This window comes from Mercenaria mercenaria, chromosome 19, assembly GCF_021730395.1.
Source record: "Mercenaria mercenaria strain notata chromosome 19, MADL_Memer_1, whole genome shotgun sequence".
Taxonomy (NCBI): Eukaryota; Metazoa; Mollusca; class Bivalvia; order Venerida; family Veneridae; genus Mercenaria; species Mercenaria mercenaria.
The window spans coordinates 31,599,370-31,623,838 of NC_069379.1; the positions used below are offsets into that span (position 1 = coordinate 31,599,370).

Genomic DNA, 24,469 nt, shown 5'->3' on the forward strand with positions numbered 1-24,469 from the left:
AGTGTGTCAATCATGGTCAGTCAGTCATTCAGTTTCATCATTATAGTGTGTGTGCGTGTGTTCGGGTTTAACGTCTTTTTCAACAATTTTTCAGTCATATAAACGACGGTGTCTACTTGTAGCAGTGAGCACAATGCCCAACTTTATAGTGCTGCCTCACTGGAATATCACGTCGTAGACACGTGGCATGATACCCCACCCAGTCACATTATACTGGCACCGGACTGACCAGCCCTAGCACTATCCCCTTAATGCTGAGCGCCAAGCGAGGAAGCTGCTAGAACCATTTTTTACGTCTTTGGTATGACGCGGCCGGGGATCAAACCCACGACCTCCCGCACTCGAAGCGGACGCTCTACCACTAAGCTACCGAGGCGGTTTTCATCATTATAGTAGTTACTGTAATTACTGTTTTAAATGTCTTTGAACACTAATGATGCAAAAGTTATATTATACTGTACTCTTTGTAATCTGAAAGCTCATAATAATATATGTCAGAGTAAATTTATGAATACTTCAAAAGTACACAGATTTTCCTAAAGAAGCTATGTTTTTCTAATCCAAAGCAGTAAACACCAGGAGCTCAGATATATGCATTCATCCACTGTTTTTGGGGACATACAGAAAATGTGGTTAAGATATTTCAAAAGATACCTAAAAGATTTTAGTAAACTGTGAAATGACAAAAAGATGAGCGACGAATCTAAAGTCCAGGCCAATATGATCTTATTCTTATATTCTTGTGATCTAGTTTTACTATGAAAAAGCTACAGTACAACTGTGATTCACATTAAACAAGAACTGTACAACTGAACAAACAGTCAAAACTTAAAAAGGATGTGTCAGTTTCCTCATATTAGTTGTGTGCTAAGTTGTACAATTATTTTTAGTATTCCTTTTACAATGCAGCACATAAAACAGATGGCATGCTGCTGGAATGGCATCAATAATAATGAAATAAGGTCATTGTATTTGGCAGGAGGCTTAGAAGGATAAGATTCTCCCTTAGCTGTTGTAACTGAGTACTTCTTGGATCAGGCGTTTCATTTGTAGGTCTGACCCAAGAGGCAAGATTTACAACATGTTAGGCAGACCTAGCGCTGTTGAATTTATATAAATACTTTTTATAGTTCAAATGTATACTTTTCCCTGTTCTCATTCAGATAAAACAGTTTAGTGAATGAGACAAAGGTTTGAAAATAAAAAAAAATCAGACAATTTTATCTGAAGAACTTTAAATGAATTCTGTCACTTAGCACTTTTTCACAGTAAACAATACTTGGTTTACAGCCACATGTTTACTGTGAAAAAGTAACAAGTGAAAAAAAAAAGAATAAAAATCAACTGCTTTTCAAGAAAAAGTAATAATCCTTAGTACCAGATACTGATAATGATATCATACTTAAAACAAAAACACACACACAACAACATGGCACAATTATTGAAAAATATTTGTCCTTTAGTACATATACTGAGTGCCAAACCTGATATAGTTCGGTGAGAGAAAGTGCCATGTGACGTAAGGCACTCAGCATTGTGTCGCATTCAAATTGTACACCATTTTCACTTAGCACTTTTTGACCATTTTGTTATAAATTCATTTAATGACAGGCTAATATATTAATATTTTTACAGGACATGGACAAGGCCATAAACAGTTGACATGTGAAAAAAAGTGATTTTTTTCAAACAACGTCACTTAGCACTGTGTCGCATTCACCCCTCGATATACAATACACAATCATACAACAGTAAAGCCGAATCTTTACTAAGCCTAGTAAGGCTTATCGGTCAAACTAGTTCAACATTAATGGCTATATACAGTTGTCATTTATAATACGACTGAAAACATGTTCATTCTTAAAATGTGGCGTATGGTCAAAATAAAAGATGTGAAAAGACTACATTTATTGACATAGATATTATCTGTTATACATATATCAATAATAACATATACATGTAAATGACTAATCTAAATTCTAATGAAAGCATGCTATCATCTTCTTATACATAAGGAAACTCCATCCATCTAGACGCTTAATAGAACAAAACGCATGTCTTCATACCTCAAACAATGAAACATGAAATGAAATGCAAAATGAAGCAAGACTGCCAACCACCATCTAGTATTTACGAGTATAAAGGTTATGCCTTCAGACACTTGACAAACTATTCGAATATCAGACATATGCTATTAATAAAGCGTATAAAAGAATAATGATAGCTTATAAAAGAAAGATTCATTTAGATTTTTCCGAATTCATTTAATAATAATCACTCTTGTATTAGAACAGCAATATACTGCGACAGTCACGCAGAAAGTCTTTGCTATTTATATATGTAGCTCTGTTTCTGCACGTTGATAAACCGGAAGTGATGGCAAAATGTTATTCACACGGAAAACGTAGAATAAAGCGTTGATTCGGCGTAGGAAATGAATATACTTTTATGAATTAATGGCAAGCAGTGAATGACACTTTCACTATCTTTCTAAAATTATGATAGGATATTAAAACATCTGACAGGTTAAAAAAACCAAATAATGCCTTTAAATTAGCTTGCAAATTTCGGCTCGCTGTAATTATGGTCAAATATCTAAAAGAATAAGCACACATACAAGAACATTAATTCATTCTTATTCACCACATTATAGGTCATGGTCATGTATGTCTATTAAAAACTGTTGTAAGTTTCATTAAAATCTACATGTAGAAAATGTTATGAAATTAATGACATAATCATCAACTCCAATTATCAAATCAATCTTGCAAATGTCAAGCATATGACCATTCATTTATTGAACTTCCTTAGCATATTCTTAACTTTTGAAAAATCAAACTTTAATCAAATTCTACATACTAGAAAAACATTCTATCCAAACGTGCAGAAAAAATTAGTAATATTTAAAGAAAAGAAATTGGAAAGAATAGCTCAAATGATATCTTAAATATATATACGAAGGCGTGTTATCAATTCACACGTATTTGTCGACGTGCATTATGACTTTCTCAGCATAATTTTGAACGAACGATTCCATGATATCTTATTCAGATTGAGGTGTGTATGTGTAATCACATTGACTTTTTGACTCGTCTAAACATCATTTTAGACGACTTTAGAGACTCGTCCTTAAATTTCAGGTAAAACATTCCTCTTTTCAAATTTCTTACAACTTTTGTACCCGGAGATAAATATTCACCGTTGAGATTTACGTATGAACAAGTAGGAGAGCTGTACCACCAAGCACCTTGAAATTCATGAGCGCAATTTCTGTATTGTTGACCATCAAAGTCACGATCCCGTGTGGAGAATGCAGCACCTCCGTAGTACGATAAGGCAGTGCCACTGTTACCTGTAGAATATTCAACAACCTTTATTCTTATTTGCTATCACTAGAACACTGAAAAGCTTTAACATTCCTAAGCCTTTAAATATTCATTCCCATAAACAAAGCACAAACAATCTATAAAAATACTGATCTAAATTATTCAATACGTAAATATCTTAAAAATATTAGGAATGGATCGTGACGATTTGCACAGATTTAAAACAAAACCCATATATTCTCCAGAACTTACTTTTTTATTAGCTAAGCTGCTACATATTTCTGACACAATACATGCGTACTTGCTGTAATCAGTTTATTTCTCAGATAAAAAAGGGACTTTAATTTAAATATTTACAGCAAACCCTGTTATATTTTCGTTTAAAAAGTTACATCTTTTGTCTAAATTCTGTGTACCCAATCTTATTAATCTGGACACAGAAAGTGATGGATTCATAATTATAAAAACCATATTATAGTTCAACATTTGGCAATACTCAGTAGGGAGTAAAACAATTTTTCGCACCACTCGCCCTGCAGGACTAGTAGCCAGTAAAATCTACTCGCCCTTAGTGAACAGTCACTTTCCCTAACAATTGATATATAAAATATTGTCATTTGTATGAAAGGAGTATTTTACATGTTCAATAAGTACATGTTTGATGTAGAAAATAATATTCTCTTGTACACTACACTTTCTTTTTAAAGAAGCATAGTTGTTCTTCTTAAATTTCCTTTTTACAGCAGAGATTTTTATTTTTCTTTCACTCTGTTTTATAGTCTCCACCACCCAGTTGCTCTCTATAATAACTGCATCGATAGTACTTATACTCCCTACCGTATTGTCCTGAAGTGTTAAGACAGCATAAAAATACTTAGTTATTTTCACTTTCTCAAGACTTATTTCCCAAAAAGTAATTGTTTTGAAAAGTGGCCCAACAATATAGACACAATAATCATCATCCACCCACTTGTATTAAAAGCGAGAAAAAATATCGGTAATTATTCTGTTGATAAATTAAGTAATTGAACCTGTTTTCATCATCAATTAAACACACTTCAAAGAGCTAAAAGAAACATGTCGGTATCATGGCATCTAATTGGAGACCAAAGCGGTATAGTTGCACGAGACTGTCATGACATTACGTCATGTTTTCACGCCATGTGAAACATCACTGTCTGGTCGTACCGCCCCGGTTCTTTAAATTATTGAGAAGAAATCAATACCGACTAAAGAAATAATCTATTATTAGACGCTAATGTGCAATATCACGAACAAACGGACAGATAATTGTGTCAAACGATTATAGTGGATATCCTACCTCTGTAACCTATTTGCCAGGATCATGGAATTTACATCTTTTTTAGAGAAGAATATATTACAAAGTGTCGTGTCAAAAAATAAATGTACAAAGATTTATTTAAAACTTATTAAAGTCCACAACGACATCATACTGCTTTATTTTAAAACCACATTTCCATTTACGTTCACGAGGTCACGTAACTGCACTAACAGAAATCTGTTTGCCAAAAATAGTCTTACTCCATGTGTTAAAATTGCTGCCGCCTCTACATTATATAAGAATTTTTCTTAATTATGTTTGTTGTACTTTTTGGTCATAAGTCTAAATTTTATGACCATAGTATGTTTCATTTATTTACTTTTAAAAAGATATAAATAATAAAATTCGCGCTGTTTGAAATTTTACAAATAATCATGTAAAAATTTGATCGTTTTTATGAAACATTTTTGTCGATATCTTATTAGAATTATTATAGAATTCAAAGTGTATTACTTCTCAAACGATATTGAAAATTGAAGCGAGTATAGTGAAAAATGAATACACTACGCACGTTTTCTGTGTAGGTGTCGGTAAACATAATGGCAATGTAAGTCTTACGTCCAAGTGGAATGGAAAACTACCGGCATGACGTTTTGATATCTTTGCGATTCGTGGGTAAATTCCTGTCAATCCAGGTATTTAGTCGTGATGTATTTTCGGAATTTGGTAAAGTTACGACGTGAAAATCACCCGCCTGATCGGTCGAGTACATAGCGAATTCCACTCGTCCTATCCAGAGTTTAACTCGAGCGGTCGATTAGAATTTTACACCCATGTCAGTCTAGGATCGTAACTTGTGACTTCCGAAACGCGCAAGAAGTTGGCGGTCTGTGGTCATTTAGAAACTAAATGCTGAATGATCTGTTTTATATTAAGATACAGATGCTGAAATTGCATTTTGCATCAAAAAGGATAAGACATGTAAAAAGTTTCCCCTCTGGAGTGCTAAAATTTTTTTGGGGGTCGGGACTATTTTGATGGGGCGGTCGGAGCACTACAAACAAACCATTTTTAAATTTAGGCCAGATTATTATTCATGGACCGCATGGTGGCTGTTCCGAGTAAAATATTTGTAATGATTTATATGTTTATTTCGAAAAGTTGCAGAAGATGAAATGCATTTATGAAATTTTGGAATTTTCAATGAATGTTTACTTTATGAAATTTATCAAATATAACATGATTTCAGTTTTCGTATGTTACTTAAATTAAGTGTTTTTTATATCATGAATTCGTACAATTTTCCTGTAAAATTTGCTCTCTGTATAAGAATATTATATATTTTTAATCCTTTTCCTACTTTTGACTGACTTACAAGGTCTTACGCATGCGTATGTCCCATATACAAACAAAATCTACCAGAAATCTAAATACATTGCTTCGCAAATAACATTGAGTATAAAGCTCAAGCTCAAATATTTTAATGATAAAACCAGACACAGCTGGCGCTACAATAATAGTACTACTGATACGAATGCCTTTTGCTGACAAAAGAAAAAAGAGACTTCAACACTTTGTACGTGTTTCCCTTTTGAAGTAAAAGCAATAAATAAAAGAAAATAAGATTTGCAAAAACAATTCTTTTGAAGGAGAGAATGTAACCGAGAACAATAAAGACTCAATTATTTTGACACGATTTAGGCAACAGCCTTCCGTTTGTCTCGAAAGACTTATCTTAAAGGGATATCTAATACACTTTATTGCAGCATGGTTTTGTCATATTCATTTCAAGGTGTCGGTGAATTATCGAAATATTAGAGAAATATGTTGTATTTTTTTCCAGAGAAAACTATGTAATTAGGTTTTTATTTGTAAAAATTAAAAATAGGTGAATAAAGTCAAAACAAGAAATTAAAACATAATTTGTTGTCATGAACTTCATATTTTACATTTTTTTGTTCTCGTAGATATTACACTCGTGAAGATATTGAACCTGCAGTTTACTCGTGAAAGATATTTCAGTTTTACACTGAAACAAATAAATATCGTTTGTATATATATGAAAAATTTAGTGTATGGATTTCGGAACAAATTATCGTCTCTCTTCATTGGTAACCAACTCTTTGCATTCTTAATTAAACACTTAATTTACATTCAAATTAAAAATTGTTAATACATTTTGAAGATATGAGCTAATAACGTAAACTTAATGCACTTATGCCCTCTTGAAGAATAAAACTGATATTACTTTTACATGATAAATGTGCACTAATCGTCATGTTGTAAGAGATTACTTGTCTGCTATTATTCAACATCAGTGGCATTCCGTTTAATGGTTTGTTTCGTAAATTTATAATCTAGACGCTTGGCGGAAAAAGCACGTCAAGTAATCCAACATTGTCCCGTACTTTTTCTCAGTATGAGTTTTTAAGGTTTTGGTGCGAAAGATTACAAATGCATCTGTCGCAACTTTCGTATTGGTGGAGTAAACATTTAGTGGTCCGTTCTAAAGTGAGTATCCACACTTATTTTGGATAAAGCCTTCCTTGGCATTGCTTGGCATTGCGATACGACGGCTGTTTTAAAAGAAAATAAATAAATAAACAAATAAAAGAAAACGATCACAGTTCTAGCTTGGTCAGATGCATGTCGAAAATATTTGAATGACCATGTCTTATATTGGTGTTGTAGGGCTTAACCGGCTGCAAGCTGTTAGATGAGACCTTTACCAAAAGTACCGTCGGTCATTAAAACATATCCTTGCACTGACTGTGATATAGCTAAGCAGAGTGCCTCCTCCCGGCCAAGTTGCTGTAATGTCGTTCACGAGTTGAGGGATTTTAATATGTACGAGTAGGGCCGTACATATCTTTATAATTGTGTGTGAATTAATTTTGCTATATACCTCTTACAACCTATGTGGGTCTTGTATATTTAACTTGACCACCTCTGCTTACAGGAAGCGTCTGTAAACCAGGTTCTTATTTTTCTGTTGCTCCCTTGTTATATGCTACCATTAGTCCGTTAATAAAACAGCATTTAGCTTAGATGGTACTTAATCTATTGCATTCTAACGAGATATTTCCCTGGCATTCGAGTCCAAATTAATTCTTTTCGAATCTTTGTTAGAGAGGACTCTGACCAGAAATGGTCGGTCTTTCACCAATATCATCGTAATGTCTGTTTCTTAGTTTAGCAGGATTTATGTTATTATAATAGCAGGACCGGGAAAAACAACACCCTTTGCTACATACCTCTAAAATTGGTCTGATTATAAATGTAACACCACCTGCTATGTCTGGTTGCGCTTCCTGCTACTTTATTAACACATCAATAGTGCCGTATTTCCAGTATTATAATTTTAACCCTTCTATCTACTGTCTGTTGTTCGTTATAGGTTCTACCATTGCCAATAAAATAATTCATACGTGCCAAGATATCAATTTGGAATACGTTTACGTTTTAAAATGAAAGAATATTTTAGAGCCATTTCAACGTACGAGCGTATGTATGTGTGTACGAACGCATGTGCTTATAACCATGTTATACATCCTTTTTTGGTCGAAGACAGCATAAGATGCAGCTGTTGATTTGACACATATTTGGGAAGAAGTATGACCTGTTCTATATTATGAAAATATATGATCGGTGATAAAATATCGGTTTGCTGGTTGGTAGAACCACATTTGATAAAAATAAATTGATATTGTTACATACGCGTTAAAAAAGAATCATGCTACAACGTATTCTAAACGCTGCCGTGTTACCTGTCGTGTCTGTTGATTTGCTTGCACTAAGTCTGTACAGCTGGGATCCAAGGGAGAAGTTCTGAAATGTGTCATAAGCTGTAGAGCCATCTGCTGCAGACAGGTCTATTCGTAACTCAGTTTTACTTTGCTCTGACATTTCGTGGATATACTTCAATCCTAACAAGAAATAGTAAAAATAAAAGTGTTTCCAGAATGTTCTCAGAATTTTGTGATTACATTTGTATTTAGTTTTATTATTGCTATGTTTTTAATTGTATAAAATTTTGCTGTCGTAGCAAAATTATTTTTTAAATATTATTTGTTACAATTTTGTATAAGAAATACGCTGTACATGTACGTTATATCTAATAATGGATGCATTTTAGGATTTTGTCAGTGGAATAATATCATGAAAGAATTACGTACCAAGCCAGAATTCTGTCGATAAATTCCCAAAGCCATATTCGTATTCTGCGTACGTGTTGTAGAAGGCAACAGAGCCATCAAAACGGTTTTGAAACACCTGTAATTAAACATGCATCACGGTACTCGAAATAAACCATTTTTTGTAAAGTTTAAGAGTATACCAATGTACCAAAACGCATAGTGATTGGGAACGACTTATAATGTCAATTCCTTGCATACCGGGCTTATGTCTTTTTCCCGGAAACATAATATTCCACCTGGTTCTTATGCCGCAAGTAGCATAATCATATTGACTACATTTATGTAGTAATTTAAGCAGTATTTTATTTAACTTTATACGTAAAAGTATCTTTCCTCTTTTTGACAAAACATAACGTCTTTCCTCTTTGCGTATTTCATATTTTCTTTTGTTTTTAATCTGGTAACGCAAAAAAAAAACAATATTCTGTCACTGACCGTTAATGTGTACGGGGTAATCTGACCCTTCGGAAGCTGCACAATTACTTGGCAGAGCCACATTACAATTTACACAGTTAACTAAGAGTCAGACGATTTAAACCGTACGTGCATCCAGTGACAGAATCTAAGAACTATAATGACATCTATGATGTAGCTTAGTATAAGTACACTAGATTTTTTAACTTGTGGACTTACGCTTCAGCACTCCGTATTATACATATAAAATGGTTTGAAGCACGTATACATATGAAGGCATACCTTTAGAAATGTTTTCTTTTTAATGTACATAAACATAAATATGCTTAACGCATTTAATGGAAATAACAAAACTGCAACTCGCAACTCTGTACGAAACATTTAAGACTCCGGGACGATTTGACAGAAAACGGGGTGTTGAAATATGTGTCATCTTCTTGTTTGTATTTGCCAATTAACTTACGCAGATACAAGAAGTCAGGTCCGTCCTGCTTCAGAATCCAAGAGAACTGACTGACTATTTTCTGCGTAACTGAAATAATACTGAATCGCATGATTAAAGTGATTCTAACAAATAAATAATTGAATTGTAAACCGTTATACCGTCCATCCGCCTCCATCTGTGTCCATGTCGCAGTAAACCTTTATTTTCGATTTGGACTTCCACAAAGTGACGTTATGGATTCCACTTATTGACTTATTAGACTCCAGATGTATATCGTAGCAGTCACTTACTGTAATAATAATATAAATACATATATATATATTATTCCACAAAAGTATATAAAACAATTAAAACAAGTACATAACATTTCTAAACTTGTATAGAAACATATAACAATCAATTAGTATATATGTATATATAACAATTTCCTTTTCACATTACTCCTGTGTTTTTATAGAGAAATTTTAATGGAAAGGGAGAAAGTGTACTAAAAGGTGAAAGATACAGTAGAAAGAGAGAAGAAAAAGAGATATACAATATATTTTTTTATTTCCTCAAAATGCAACATTTTCATAAAATTCGCTTGGAATAATCATACAAGAAAAAAAGCATGTATCTTTGCATATTTTTATCAGACGTTTATAACAAATTTTCATAATATTGCATGATAACACGTATGAAGCAGGCAGAGAGAAGATTATTTATTGATGTTAAAAAAGTTCTCGCAATGCAGTCAATAGACCGTTCGCATGTTTTTAAGATACAAAAATTGAAATAATAAACATAATAATCATATGTTTGCATAAGTGCTACGATTAACTGTTTTGTAGAAAGGATCCGGACATGCTGTGGATTTTATTATACACTTGATAAGATAGCTGTATGTTTTTAAAAACCAACCAGATAACCCTCATTACTTAGTCGATATCGATTGTGTAATTTTTTGTGTGCAAATGTTTCGTTCATTGCTTCCTGTTATTTTCTACGTTTGCTGTTTGAACAAAAAGACTTATCTGATACTTGCAGAATTATAAGGAACAATTTAATTCAGGCAAACATCTGACGAAGCAACGAAGCAACTGTGTATCAATGCACATTCTACCTAATAGAAAAGAACCGGAAACAGGAGGGTATGTATGTAATCCAAGAGGGCGTAGACCCCCTAAAATCAGACAGTCATTTCAAATCTCTATCTGTTTTGTATCAAAACAATGAAAATCAAAATTTGCCTGTCAGGTTTGCCTAATGCTTATACAAATGTTCAAAATAGAAATAATTCATGCACAAAACTACCTGAACTCAAACTACTCTCGAGGCCTTCGTGGCCCAATATTTAATGTCGCTGACTTTAAATTACTTGCCCCTCAGCGATGTTAGTTCGAGCTTCAATCGGAGCTTTGAACTCTTCATGTGAGAATAAACGCGTAAACAAAAGTCCTCAATGTATGTCAAGGTTTATGGACCTGATAAGATCTTGCATGGTCATGTCATTTGACCTGCAACTGTGACCTTGCCCTTTGAGAAAGGAACCTTATATATATATATATTTAAAAAAGTCAGTAAAATCCTTGTGCAGGTATAAAATATATAAAAGTTCAATTTGTAAGGAATAAACAGAAGCAGACTTCTGTGTTTTTCAATTATTTTAATTCTTCACTGCAAGCGCTTTCAATACACATATCTTCAGGCAGTTTACATTTTAAAATAATACAATCACGTCATGTCATAACAAAAATTACGGGAAACGTCGTAAACAAAACTTGAAACAGATATATTGTATCATTTAAAAGGGAGTTAATAACTGTTCTTAAAACATATTTATGCTCGATATATCAGTTAAGAAATAATATCAAGATGATTACTTAAAAAGTAATAATAGCTTAAAAATCAATTATGGATACTGTAAAAAGAAAGAATTGCTCAAATTACCCTCTCGTTCTTTATGAAAAAAGTGGTTTATTGTCAATTATAGAAATAGCATCAAAAGTTAAAGGGAGGTAATACAATTTAAAGCTAAAACTGTACTACAGTTTTAGCTCAAATACCACATTTCAATGAATGTCTTATTATTTCAAGAATTTTTTTATATAACATATAATGTTCAAATGTTGAGACATTGTAGGATATGCAAACTTTATATCTGTTTTACCTAGATGACGAGTCTGTACGCCGTGTTATGAGTATACGCAAGCCTTGGCTGACAAAGTTAGGTAATAGATCTAACTATGAATGTAACAATAAAATAATCAAACTTAGAATGTCCAAATCATTTTATCTGTTGGTTTTCAAAAAGGTAATTGATATAAGATTGTATACATTGCTTCATCATTTTAGACGTAACTGAATTCTCTTGGAGGTAGAGATTTATACAGAAGACCTTCACCAGGCACTATAATACGTTATGGAGGCCAGTCTGTTTGTGTCAGTACAAGGAAAATCGCATTACTTTAATCAGCCAAAGACTGGTCAGAATAGACGCAAAAATACGCCATTAGAAGACATCACGTCGTACTCGGGGTTATTCATTTTCGTCGCTGTACATTTATCTTCTAACAACGTGAAGATGCAATTTTTCAGAGATTGTGATGGATTATATAACTGAAAATCAAACTGTTTTGACTTTAAATTTTAAAACAGATCCATACAATTCAGATCTCCGTTAATAACTTTACTAGAGGAAAATCGATTGTTTTATTCTTTCTATTATTTTTTCCTATTGTCAATTGACCAAAACCAAGAGTGCGGTAACTAACCGTGCTAGTTTCTCATACGCGGAAAGTCACTTACAACACTCAACTGTGTGGCAAAATTGCCCCTCCCTTCCCCCTAACCGTAGCCCTTCCTTACCCATAACTTACAATGTATTGTTATGTGCTTTACGATTTTTCCAGCACCAATTCTAATATCAAAAATGTAAACAATGGTACAAAAGCATAAGTATGGACCTATTAGCTTGCCAATTCATGTAAAGTTCTGGCATTATGAAATACATTTCTTATAAATTTGCAAGCAGATTTACGATTATGATATTTCAGTAAAGAATACCTGGTGTACACGTTGGACTTTTTGTCCATTTGCCATGACTATGACATGTGACGATGTTTGTTCCATTCAATAAAAACCCTGGATGACACACAATTGTAGCAGTTCTATTTAAGGTTGTTCCGTTCATACTGTCGATTGCGCCATTTTCAGGTATGTTGGGTAACCCACACGAAGAGAGTATACAAATAGGCAAACTCCATTGGCCATCAATGCCACACTGCACCTCATTCATTCCAATTAATGTATAACCTTCGTTGCATGTTACGTATACGGTACTTCTGTATGTTGAAGCTGTATATCCTCGTATGACGCCATTTTCTACTTTTGGAGTACCGCAGTCTAAGAATAAGTAATTCAAAATACCATTCAACCAAGCATTTTGATCGGTTGAACCCGTTTTAAATATTGTTAATGTATGTGTTTTAATATCGTTTGTTTGTTTAATCTTTCACCTGATTTTCGTCGTTGCTTGCAAAATAGAGTAAAAGGTAAAACTACTTAACCCACCTAATGGTTCGCATGCAGGAATCCATGTCCAACTTCCGTTTCTCAGGCACGTTATAAGCGAACTTCCAGCCATTAGATAACCCTCGTCACATCCCATGTGAGCTGTTGACTCAAATCTTGTTCCACTTAATGATATTAGTTTTCGATGTTTTGGTATTTCAGGTATTCCACAAGACGCAGGATAGCAGACCGGGATTTTTGTCCATTTACCATAAGCATCACATCTTACAGCCGAATTTCCAGTTAAGCTGTATCCATAGTTACATAGTACGGAAAAAATGTTTCCTCTGTTAGTCAGTCCTGTGATCTTGCCGTTTGTTATATTGGGAGGACTTCCACAATCTTAAAGGAAGGCATACTAGATTTTCACTTTCTGAGTCTAAAACTGACATTAGTTTTTCTTGTCATACATGTAGTACTTAGTATTTTCTTAAAAACAGAATTGAATTAAAAAGTACGATAAGTGAAAACATGGAGCGCGAAAACGTTTGAACATAAAATTCATACAGATATATATTAAGTGACGTTGCGTCATAGTTTAATAACTTATAATGTTTCCTTTTTCCTATATTACTTTAATAGTTAAAGCTAAATTAAGTGCGTGATTTACGTTGCGAAAAATATATTAATAAATCCCTGTTACAGTTTTTCATATCACGTTTTACCTGGTATGCATGTTGGGCTTTGTGTCCAGTTTCCGTGATTTGAACAGGTAACTAAACCTGTTCCATTTAAGACATACCCACTATGGCATTTAATCGAGACAGTTATATTAAATGTAGTTTCTTGTATGCTAGCAATAGCACCATTGACCGGAATTTCTGGAAGGCCGCATGTGACAAGTTCACAAGTAGGTATTGTGTTCCAGTGTCCACCAATACCACACTGAATGGTATCCGATCCAACCAGCGAGTACCCTTTGTTACATGTCACATGTATTGTACTACCAAATGTTGCGTTTGTAGATTCATTAGATCCTATAATGTTGCCATTTGCTATTTTCGGAGTGCGACAATCTGAAACAGATCAAATTTTCAAAATTTGTTATTTAACCTACACAATGTTCAAAGATCCAACGAATACTATTCTCGGCTAAACTGTATTAGGAGAACAGGTCCTATAACCTAGAAAGAAAAGAATTTCATTTTAAAATATGAATTCTTAAAATCGTAGTTATTTTTCTGTCGAATTGCCATCACTTAGATATACAATAAAAGAATTAAAAATCTAAATATCAGTAAAATCTAATACAGGTTTAAGAATGTAAATCATGTGTAGTTTATAAATATTAGTTTTTCAATGAGGACACAACTGAACAAAAATGTGAGTGATAGTTTATGTTGAATATATGAGAATATCAACTAGTACACTATTTTGAATTTGCTTTTAAGTTCAATTTGTTAACGTAGAAAACAACTTTAAGTATTCTACTAAATAGTTATGAACAGGAAAACAAAGTTTAATTTCAGTGCAAACTACAACTAGGGTACCTATCTGAATGCATCTCGGATTCAATGTCCAACTCCCGTTGTTTAGACAAATTATAACAGAATTTCCAGTCAATGAAAATCCTTCGTCACACTTCATAGTTGCCAGAGCGTTGAACTTTGTTCCACTTATGGTAAGTAACATTCCATTACGTGGTATTTCTGGAATTCCGCATGAGACGGGATCACAACTGGGCAAAGCCGTCCATTTGCCATTTGAAGCACATTTTATGACATTGTCAATGTTTAATATATAGCCATTATTGCACTGTACAGAAAGCATACTATCACTACTATTTCTACTGACCGTACCGTTTTCTATTCTTGGAGGATCGCCACAATCTGCAATAAACACTTAGACATAAAACGCATTGGTATTTAGGCAGGCTTGGCTGATCATTTTATGATCAGTACTGAAAATAGCAGGTGATAGATTAAGGCTATAGGTATGGAATACAACACCGCATAATATTTTGCATGACTTGGCATTGAAATAACATGTACAATATCAAATAATGAAAGGCATGCTGCTGCTGTTAAAGCAAAACAACTACTTCTTGTTATCATTAACAAGTCATTACGTGACTGAGTCGATTTTTCGAACAAAATACTTGAAGCCTTGTCTGCAGTATAGAATAGTTGATGTGCAAACAAGTTAGAGAGCATTTGACATCAAACTGACGTCAAATTACCGAATGCAGTCCGTGTATTATTACCAGGTTAAATGAAGTTAACCATGTTTGTTTTCGACATTTTCTAATTTGTATTTATGCAGAAGGTAGTTGCTCGTATGATGTATCATGATTCATCGTTTAGATCCTATGATATGAATCAATTCGACCAATGCCATCGAACTATAGATACTCCTCATCTAAACTCTAAACAGTGTAGTATGTGATGAAAAGCAATGCCTTTTTAGATAAGTAATTATACCCGGTAGACATGTTGGCCCTTCCGTCCACTTTCCGTCACCAGAACACATTATGATTCTTGTCCCGTTAAGATGAAACCCAGGGTTACATTGGAACGAAACCGTATTATTAACTTTGGTTCCTTCCAATGTATCAACAGCCCCATTAATTGGGATTTCTGGTAACTCACACGTGACAAGTTCACATGAAGGTACGTTTTTCCATTTTCCATCCTCACCGCACGTGATAGTGTTAGTACCAATTAATGAATAACCTTCATTACATGATACGGATAATAAATTGTCATAGCTTGTGTTGAGCAATCCTATAATGCTACCGTGTGTCAGATTCGGTGTGCCACAATCTAAAACAGAATAATGTCCTATGTATCTTATATACGGTGAATGGCAATAAAATATTAAGACTGTGTTTGAATAGTTCACTACTGGAAATAAGTGAGGAAGGTTTTCTTATAAAAATTGTTACAGCAGCGAAAAACTTGACTAAAAGTCGAAAAGAAAGTATTTTACGCAAACGAATTGCTATGAATTGAATGATTTACCATGACATATGTATGATAACAAGTTCACAAAAAAGAAATACCTATCAGTTCACAGTTTGGTGATGTGGTCCATTTCGCATTCAAATCGCACCTCAAAGTGTTTTCACCAGTTAAACGGTAGCCACTGTTGCAATTTACGTAAAATATGTTTGTGTCTGTCACTCCAATAATTTCACCATTGTTTATACTTGGAGGAACACCACAATCTGGAAGAAACAAACGCAACACATAAAATTCATAATATCAATCCTATTCCTTTGAGCAAACAAGTCTCAGAAGTAAACGTGTTACCCTCTTGTGTTTATTGAGATTAAAGACGTTAACCCTAGTAATCTAATTAAGTCGGAATTTAAAGGCTTGCGTTAACATCGAAACAAGACGTATGATTTAAGTAGTGTCTAAATGTTTGTACGCTTCGTGTACGCTTTTGATTATGACACTCAATAAATGTTATAAATATTATAACTTCTTGACATAAATTGTATTGTAAGATGAACTATTTATCATTTGTTTGCAACAGTGATATATAATATAGGTAGATATGCATGTCTGAAAATTCTGAGACAAATTGATTAACTCTATTACCCAAGAAGCATAAAATATAGCGAGGAACTGTCAGAAGGAAATTGTTGACACATGAAAACATACCAAAAAAAAGTTTTAAAATTTACTTTGAAACAAACCTACGGATCTCTTTAACTTCTAGCTTGTTGAATTTCTAAAATGGAATGATCTAACATTCAATTTGGACAGTTTAATTTATTAATGGAAGATGTGTTCAGTGAAAGTTTACGACTGTGATAAATTTGATTTTGATCTATATTGCAGAAAAGTATCTACATTAAAAGTCAATGTAGCTAAATATCAGGCAACATACCACTCTGAATTTTTATATCATCCTTATATCTAACTTTAAACAGTTATGCCCTTACTAAAATATGTATCAAAACTTTTTTCTCCGAACGTGCAGAGCGTACTACTTTCATACATAATTGAAGTATCATATATGATATTCCAGTTGCTTACTTGTATACCAATTTCAGATTAAAACAAAATATACACACTTGGTTGAGCTATACAAACTGGAATCTTTGTCCAGTTTCCATTGGTATCACATTTGACAGTTTCTTGTCCTACCAATATATTGTCATCAATGCATTCAACGGAGAAGGAGTCGTTGTATTTTGTGCCCGTCAGCCCTTTGATTTTACCATTTTTGACATTAGAAGGAACACCGCAGTCTAAAATCAAAGTAAGATATTGCAAACAGTTATTAAAATTAACATGATTAACGTGTGCTGTTGATTCGTGTGATTTGTTTCCTTGTTATTGTTTAAAATTACAGTTGCATTGTAATTTAAAATGGTACACAGTGATGATTATCGCAAAGCCTTTTCAGATCAAAACGTCATTTATCAATTAAAGCAATTTTAAAAGGATAAAGCCTATTTGTGAAATTCAAATGGCAATAAAATGACCCATCATATATCTCTTTCAGTTTCTGTTTCTGACCTTTCCGTTCACAAACTGGTGTGGCTGTCCATTGTCCACTCTCCATACATCTTATGTCCTGATTTCCATTGACAGAGTAACCGTTTTTACAACTTATCCGAGCTGAAGCTTTGAACGTTGTTCCATTTGTTGACACTACATAACCATCGCTAGGGACATGTGGGGATCCACATGACACCGGCATGCAAGCAGGCATGTCACTCCAGGTTCCATCTTCCCCACAAATGACGGTCCTATTCCCTTTTAAATTATAACCCTTGAAGCATCTTACCGAATATGTACCATTGACCCTTGTACCTGTCAAATGTCGGATTTCCCCATTTTCAACAGATAATAGAGCACCACAATTTAGACCTGAATAACAGACATAATGAATATAAAGTAATGTTTTTAGATTTCTACACATCAAAGAAAATTTTAAAAAAGCATAATGCTAAGAACCGAGATAATTAAATGGCGAGTTCTGTTAGACATCATCTATAAAATTCCTTTTTCGTTGCTTAATCGCTGTAAGTTTGTCTGTATTATTGAAACATGTTCCTCTTAACATACTTAACAAGTAAACTTAATGAATGTTAAAATACCGTGTTTGTTATCATTTCTTTCACATGTTGGAAGGGCTGTCCAGCTTCCATTTACAGTGCAGCTAATGGTAGGGTTTCCACTCATAACAAAACCTTCATCGCATTGCAGAATGGCCGTTGAACTAAATCTGGTTCCATTTAAACTTTTTATAAGTCCATTTTTCGGAATGCCTGGTATGCCGCAAAGAATAGACTTACAAAGCGGAAATTCACTCCACATTCCGCTTAGTTCACAAACCACAGTTGATACTCCAGTTAGTCTGTATCCCAGAGAACAAACAACAATAAAAGTGTTGTGATATGTTGTTCCTGTCATGTTCCTGATTTCCCCATTTTCAATTCTATTGGGAAATTTGCAATCGACCGGCTCACAAGTTGGTCTGTCCGACCATGTTTCATTGCTCTGACACACAACAGTTTCACCTCCTTTCCTTACAAATCCTTCCGCACATTTAACAAGTACTGTTGCACCAATATTTGTAGTCTTGTTTTTTAAAGTAATCCCTCCGTTACGAGGAGCTTCAAAGTCATTACATTCTTTTGGTATACAACGAGGATAGTCACTCCAATGACCAGTTGAATGACAAGTTATCTTAGCGGATCCTACAAGTTTACTTGCGCTGTTGCATTCTACTTGTAGAGTGTCTCCTGCACGGAAACCGGTAGCATTCACTACTTTCCCGTTGGACAAAGAATACTCCAAACATCTGTTTTCATTTGAAGCTGTCGCACCTTGAGGGATGATAAACATATGAGGTTATCAAAACTATGAAAATAATTAAATTAATATTTTAGGAATATGGTTTAAATGGTAGTTTCTTGCAATTAAGTGCTTGTCTAAGATAATCTTAGAAACACATGACCGCATCATAAATATGCAATGATTAAAATAAACAAACAATAAACAACAAAATAGTAATGATATATAGTACTACGTATATCTTGTAAACTAATAACCAGGCGCAATACATTATTTTCTTTGAATTGATTGGCAAATTCAGTCAGTAGGAAAAACATTCTTCAATCAACTTCAACACCTTTTAAAGAGAATTATTATGTCTGAAATGCTATATTGGGGAAAATATTTGTTAAAGATTTGCCAGTTTTGAGTCCCTCGACACATAAGTATCTTTTTTCAAAATGATTACTACAGAATGAAATGTTCATTAAATGATTTCTTGTGTTTATTCTGTTGTTTTGTTTCATTTAGAATTTATGTAAAAGATAAGATTTCAGTCAATAAGGAGGGCGCGGATCTACGGATCGCGGGGACGTGAGTCCTATACACGTGCTGAGCGTATGTTCTCTATGACTATTTGAGAGATTAAAAAAAAAGTTGTGTCTGAAATTATTTGTCCTCCACCTATGATTCATGTGGGAAAGTTGACAGTTACTTGTGGAATACAGATTTGTACTGGTACAGAATCCAGGAACACTAGTTAGGTAAACTGATAAATACCTGTTTAAAAACGATGTAAAACTCAAAACCAAACAAACAAAACAGGTAAGGTGTTTTATCAAAGTGTTCATCAAGTTGTTTGCATTATACAGAATCTTGTTTTATTGTTTACCATCTACATGTAAAACTCGTTTATCAATTAGACGATTACTTTGTTGAAATAAACGGGTGTACATTGGTAAATAATGAAAATATAAGAAAAGCAAATTGATACAGTTGAACTTTTCAAAACTTTGAAACTTATATACACTGAACGATTTTCCCAACTTTACTAATTTCTTTATAGATCGTACTTCTAACTATCGGAACTAATTAATTTGACATACGGATGCCATATTCGAAAAAAATCAGTTTTTATACAGTTTAACTTCCAAAACCCGTACTAAATGAACCGGTGGACACAAAGTAAATGAAAATCTGTGTCCGCGAGAAATTTCATCTACGTTCCATTGTTCACCAAAAAGCGGAGAAGGATTTTTGACATGCATGAGAATCACTAAATTAATTGTCAATCAAAAATTCAAATTACCGTCGAAGATAGTGACAATTAGACAAAGTCATCAAGAAAGAAATAATTATCTTCATGGATTTTAATTCTAATTGCATTATCATCTTATTATATACTACAACGCCAGTTAACTTTGGACAATGGTTTGATTTCGTAATTCGTCAAGCGGTTTCGAAAACTTTCACAACTAGAGATGCATGTAATTTAAATTAATTGAATGAAAAAAACATGATTCTCTTTTGAAATCTTCTCATAGTTCAGGTAAATACAAGGTTGAAACGAATAAAATGAGAACTGTCCCCACAGGACAAAATTAAAACAATTTACAAGTCTGAACTTGTAAAATATCACAGAAGGGGTAATGATATGCAATTGTACTTGCCCACGACAGTTTGTTCTTCCAAGTATCGGACACTTTCAAAAACTTTGGACAATGGTTTAATTTTGTAAGTGGTCAAGCGGTTTCGAAAACTTTCACAACTAGTGATGCATGCAATTAAAATTAATTGAATGAAAAAAAAAACAACATGTTATTCTTTAGAAATCTCTGTTATTTTCATAGTTCAGGTAAAAACCAGGTTGAAACGAATAAAAGAAAACTGTACCCACAGGACAAAATTAAAATAATTTACAAGTCTGAACTTGTAAAATATCACAGAAGGGGTAATGATATGCAATAGTACTTGCCCGAGAAATTTTGTTCTTCCAAGTATTGGACACTTTCAAAACTAGATTTTTTAGAAGTAACACTGCGTATGCTCTTCAGGTCTTAGAAACTGCTTGGACCAATATAATTTGATACCACCAACCACTTGTCCTTTAAATATCCTATCATAAATATTCCCGTAATGGCTGATCATGTTCAAAGTTCCGGTAGAGTTTCATTTCCTTGAAGTTATGACGGCAAAGCGAGCGAAATCACGATGGCGAACAGCGATATCAGGGTTGCGAAACTGCTAAATTATTTCGCACATCTCGTTTATGATCTCGTACTTTGTCACATTGGTAAAGCGTTTCACTAGCGAGATCGTCACGCAGAGTCATTGTAAAAGAGAAGGTAATATCCCTAACAGAATGTCATGGAATATTATATCAATGTACATGACTCAATGCATATACATGTATACATTCAAAAAGGAATATGTATAAGATTTATATGTTGTTTGTCTTTTTTGTTTTATTTATTTATTGTTTTTTTGTATTTGGTTTTTCGAAAATAAAAAAAAATAGGAAAATTAAGAACCAAACGATCATTGTCCGTTAACGAACTTATCACTTTGGCTGAATAACTGTGCCAATTAAAGTTAAAGGTAAACGATGACATTTTTATAACAAGAAAAGGGGTTCCCATTTATGTTATGAATAACCCTTTGCTGCAAAGACCATTTGTCACCTGTTCTCTACAAGTAACAGCCAACATCCCGTATGAATCGGATGAGAGGATGAGTGATACCAGACAAATTGTTTATTATGAAATCGTCATGGAGAAACATACGCCCACCCGGGAATTGAACTGACGATCCCGCGATCAGTATTGAGCTAAGCGAGCCGGTACAAACACTTAACTTAATCAGGAGGCCGGCGAATTAGCTAGTCAACAGCTTAAATTCCTTAAATGGTCGAACGAATAAAATAATCTGAGTATCTAACATATTACCTCCTTTCTTTGACACATATTTCAGTCAAAGATATGATGTAATTTTAAGATTAAGAGGATCAACCATTTGTGACAGTCAGATAGACGAATGGTCGGAAAAACGAAGAAAATAAAGTTAAGAACATATTTTCAACATTATCTGAGACCTATGTACATACTTTTACCAAAAATCTCTTGTATTTTAAGAAACCGGAGAATTCGTTCCTGTGTTATATACAAAGACTATATCTGGCCATTGGAATCACAATTATTCCGATAAAAAATATCTTTGGCATTTTCAATATTGTCAGCTATCATTGTACGCAATTTAATGACGAAAACTTACGGCAGCAACCTTCCTTGTCATATTTGTGTATTTTTGAAATATTTGTTACCAACAAAACCACTTTTATCATGGCGAAAAAAAAGAACAGCCGCATTCTCTATCTTGCCATCTAGCAATGCAGCAAGGCTCTTTCAAAATGCATATATTGTACGTTTACAGTTATAGCAGGATCCTAATTTGTGTGACTGAGAGACAGACTGTTAAATTAAAGAGAAAAGACTAATGGAAAAACAGACGAAAAGCAAATTATGTGACCCCTCAGATTTTACACCGGTAAAAAATGCAGAATAAATTGCGACGACTGTAGTAAAACCTAACATTGCTATAGCATATTTACATTCGATGAACCGGGGTATCAGGTAAATCATATTCCGATCTATTTGGTGCTAGTAATGTAAAGTATAACGCAAATATCTCACCATTATTCCGAGATGATAGAAAAACAACAACAACAGCTAAAGCAGCAAGCAAGATAGCGACGAACCCAAGTATAGCAACCGTATAAACCAGCTTCCTCCGATTCGATTTATCATTTGGTATCAGGTGTAAATCATGACTGTCGGCTGTCTCACACCTTCTGTAAATTGATTGTTCAGCAATGGCTGTCGTGAAATTAGAAGGGAATGCATCCAAAGTTTCATAAGTTCCAGTCACATCATCTTCAAGAGACTGCTCCGGAGTGACGTCTTTAAGCTCAAATGTATTTCCAGTAATGTTTTTGTTGCTTTTTTGTGGCTTATCCATTTTATGTGTAAAACTGATTCAATATCGTCTTCAACCTACATTGTAGCAACTTCCTCAATGTCTAAATTACAAATATGTACGTATACTGAAGAGCAAACTTCGGACGGAAGTTAAATATATTTATCTTTTGTCCTTTACAGATCATTGTGTGTGCTGTTCTCTTTTTTATCCCACCTTTGTTCATTTTATAGGTATATTGTAGTTTTAATGATAAGAGAGGGAGGAGAATAGTAGTTTTTACAAACTAATTCAATGGATGAAAATAGTTATTTTTGTTAAATTCTGATCATTATAGTATCCCTTCAACAAATAACGTTAAACAATAGTAAATCTGCCCGGTCAAGCCGAAAAGATACAGCTTAAACGATAAAATGTCACAGGCGTTGTTTATCCGTACCTCAACATGAGCGGATGTTTAAGCTAGTAAAGTGTTTTGCATATCATGTATACAGGGTATACCAGGGGTATTTACAATACTTCTTTGTTTATCATGACACTACATTAAAATGACATTAGCAGGTCCATAGATTTTGTTATATGGCTGATCTATATTCAAAACATGTTTGCTTACTGATAGCTGAAGTTACACCTTTTTTACAAAAATCTCAGCGAATTTCAGGTAAGATGTTATTTAACACTTATTGTACGTAAATTATAAATATCAGCGAACATATTTTTTAATTCAGATGATTAGTTAACATAATAGTAATATTCCAGTGTCGCTAATTTAAAAGTTACTTAATATCAATATCATATTAACACATCACTTGTATATCTTCTATATAGGTTAGAAGGTGTTAAATGTCAGCACTACTTTCTTCTATGTAAAAAAATATAATTTATAATATCTTTTATCAGCATTGCTAGCCTTTCACATCTTGTGAGTCTATCCTTGTCTTCAGACAGTTAAGTACCAAAACAATATTGGGTTGACCATAACGCAATGAAACCATAATCACACAAATGAGGCACGTGACGAAAACGCTAATATTGCGTAGGTAGACATCAGAATTACCTACTTTCAATTTCATTTTACCAAACGGATTCAAAACATATTTTGAAGCACATAACGTAGCTCAAAATCACCCGCAGTCATTCCTCTTTATATTAAATCGTCTAAACGCTTTTATGTAGCATGACAACAATCTTTATCAGAAGGGAAAATGGCACAATATATTAATATGGACTACTTTCAAGCAGACCAAGGAGGTAAATCCGACAAATTACTACCTTCATATCAATAAATGTCGAAGTGTACCGCCATTTCCTTTCATTTCCATACGGCCCGACTCTTTATGTTATATATGAATGTTTATATCGTTAATAATTCCTTTCATCAGTCTAACATATGACCCGTTTATTTGAGTCATTCGCAAGATATTTGCATGATGGAAGAAATATTTTTAGATGTTCCCGGATGTGAATGCACGCATTAGCAGTTGATGATTTATATAAAACAATGGCTCCCGAAGTTCTGCTTTTTTATGCCTATTTTATTTTCTCGT

At 33.7% G+C, this 24,469-nt stretch overlaps 1 protein-coding gene across 1 annotated transcript; it reads right to left on the minus strand.

Annotated features, from left to right (window-relative positions):
- Positions 1-1,893: 1,893 nt before the first annotated feature.
- Positions 1,894-23,004, minus strand: LOC128551171 (sushi, von Willebrand factor type A, EGF and pentraxin domain-containing protein 1-like). The gene is made up of 14 exons (XM_053531688.1): positions 22,640-23,004; positions 18,272-19,003; positions 17,688-18,041; positions 17,240-17,416; positions 16,217-16,381; positions 15,636-15,977; positions 14,706-15,044; positions 13,881-14,231; positions 13,216-13,557; positions 12,709-13,047; positions 9,822-9,952; positions 8,784-8,880; positions 8,376-8,534; positions 1,894-3,352 (listed from the first exon to the last, which is right to left on the minus strand). The coding sequence occupies exons 1-14, from the start codon at positions 22,962-22,964 to the stop codon at positions 3,072-3,074; spliced, it is 4,134 nt and encodes a 1,377-aa protein (XP_053387663.1). The 5' UTR covers positions 22,965-23,004; the 3' UTR covers positions 1,894-3,071.
- Positions 23,005-24,469: the final 1,465 nt, after the last annotated feature.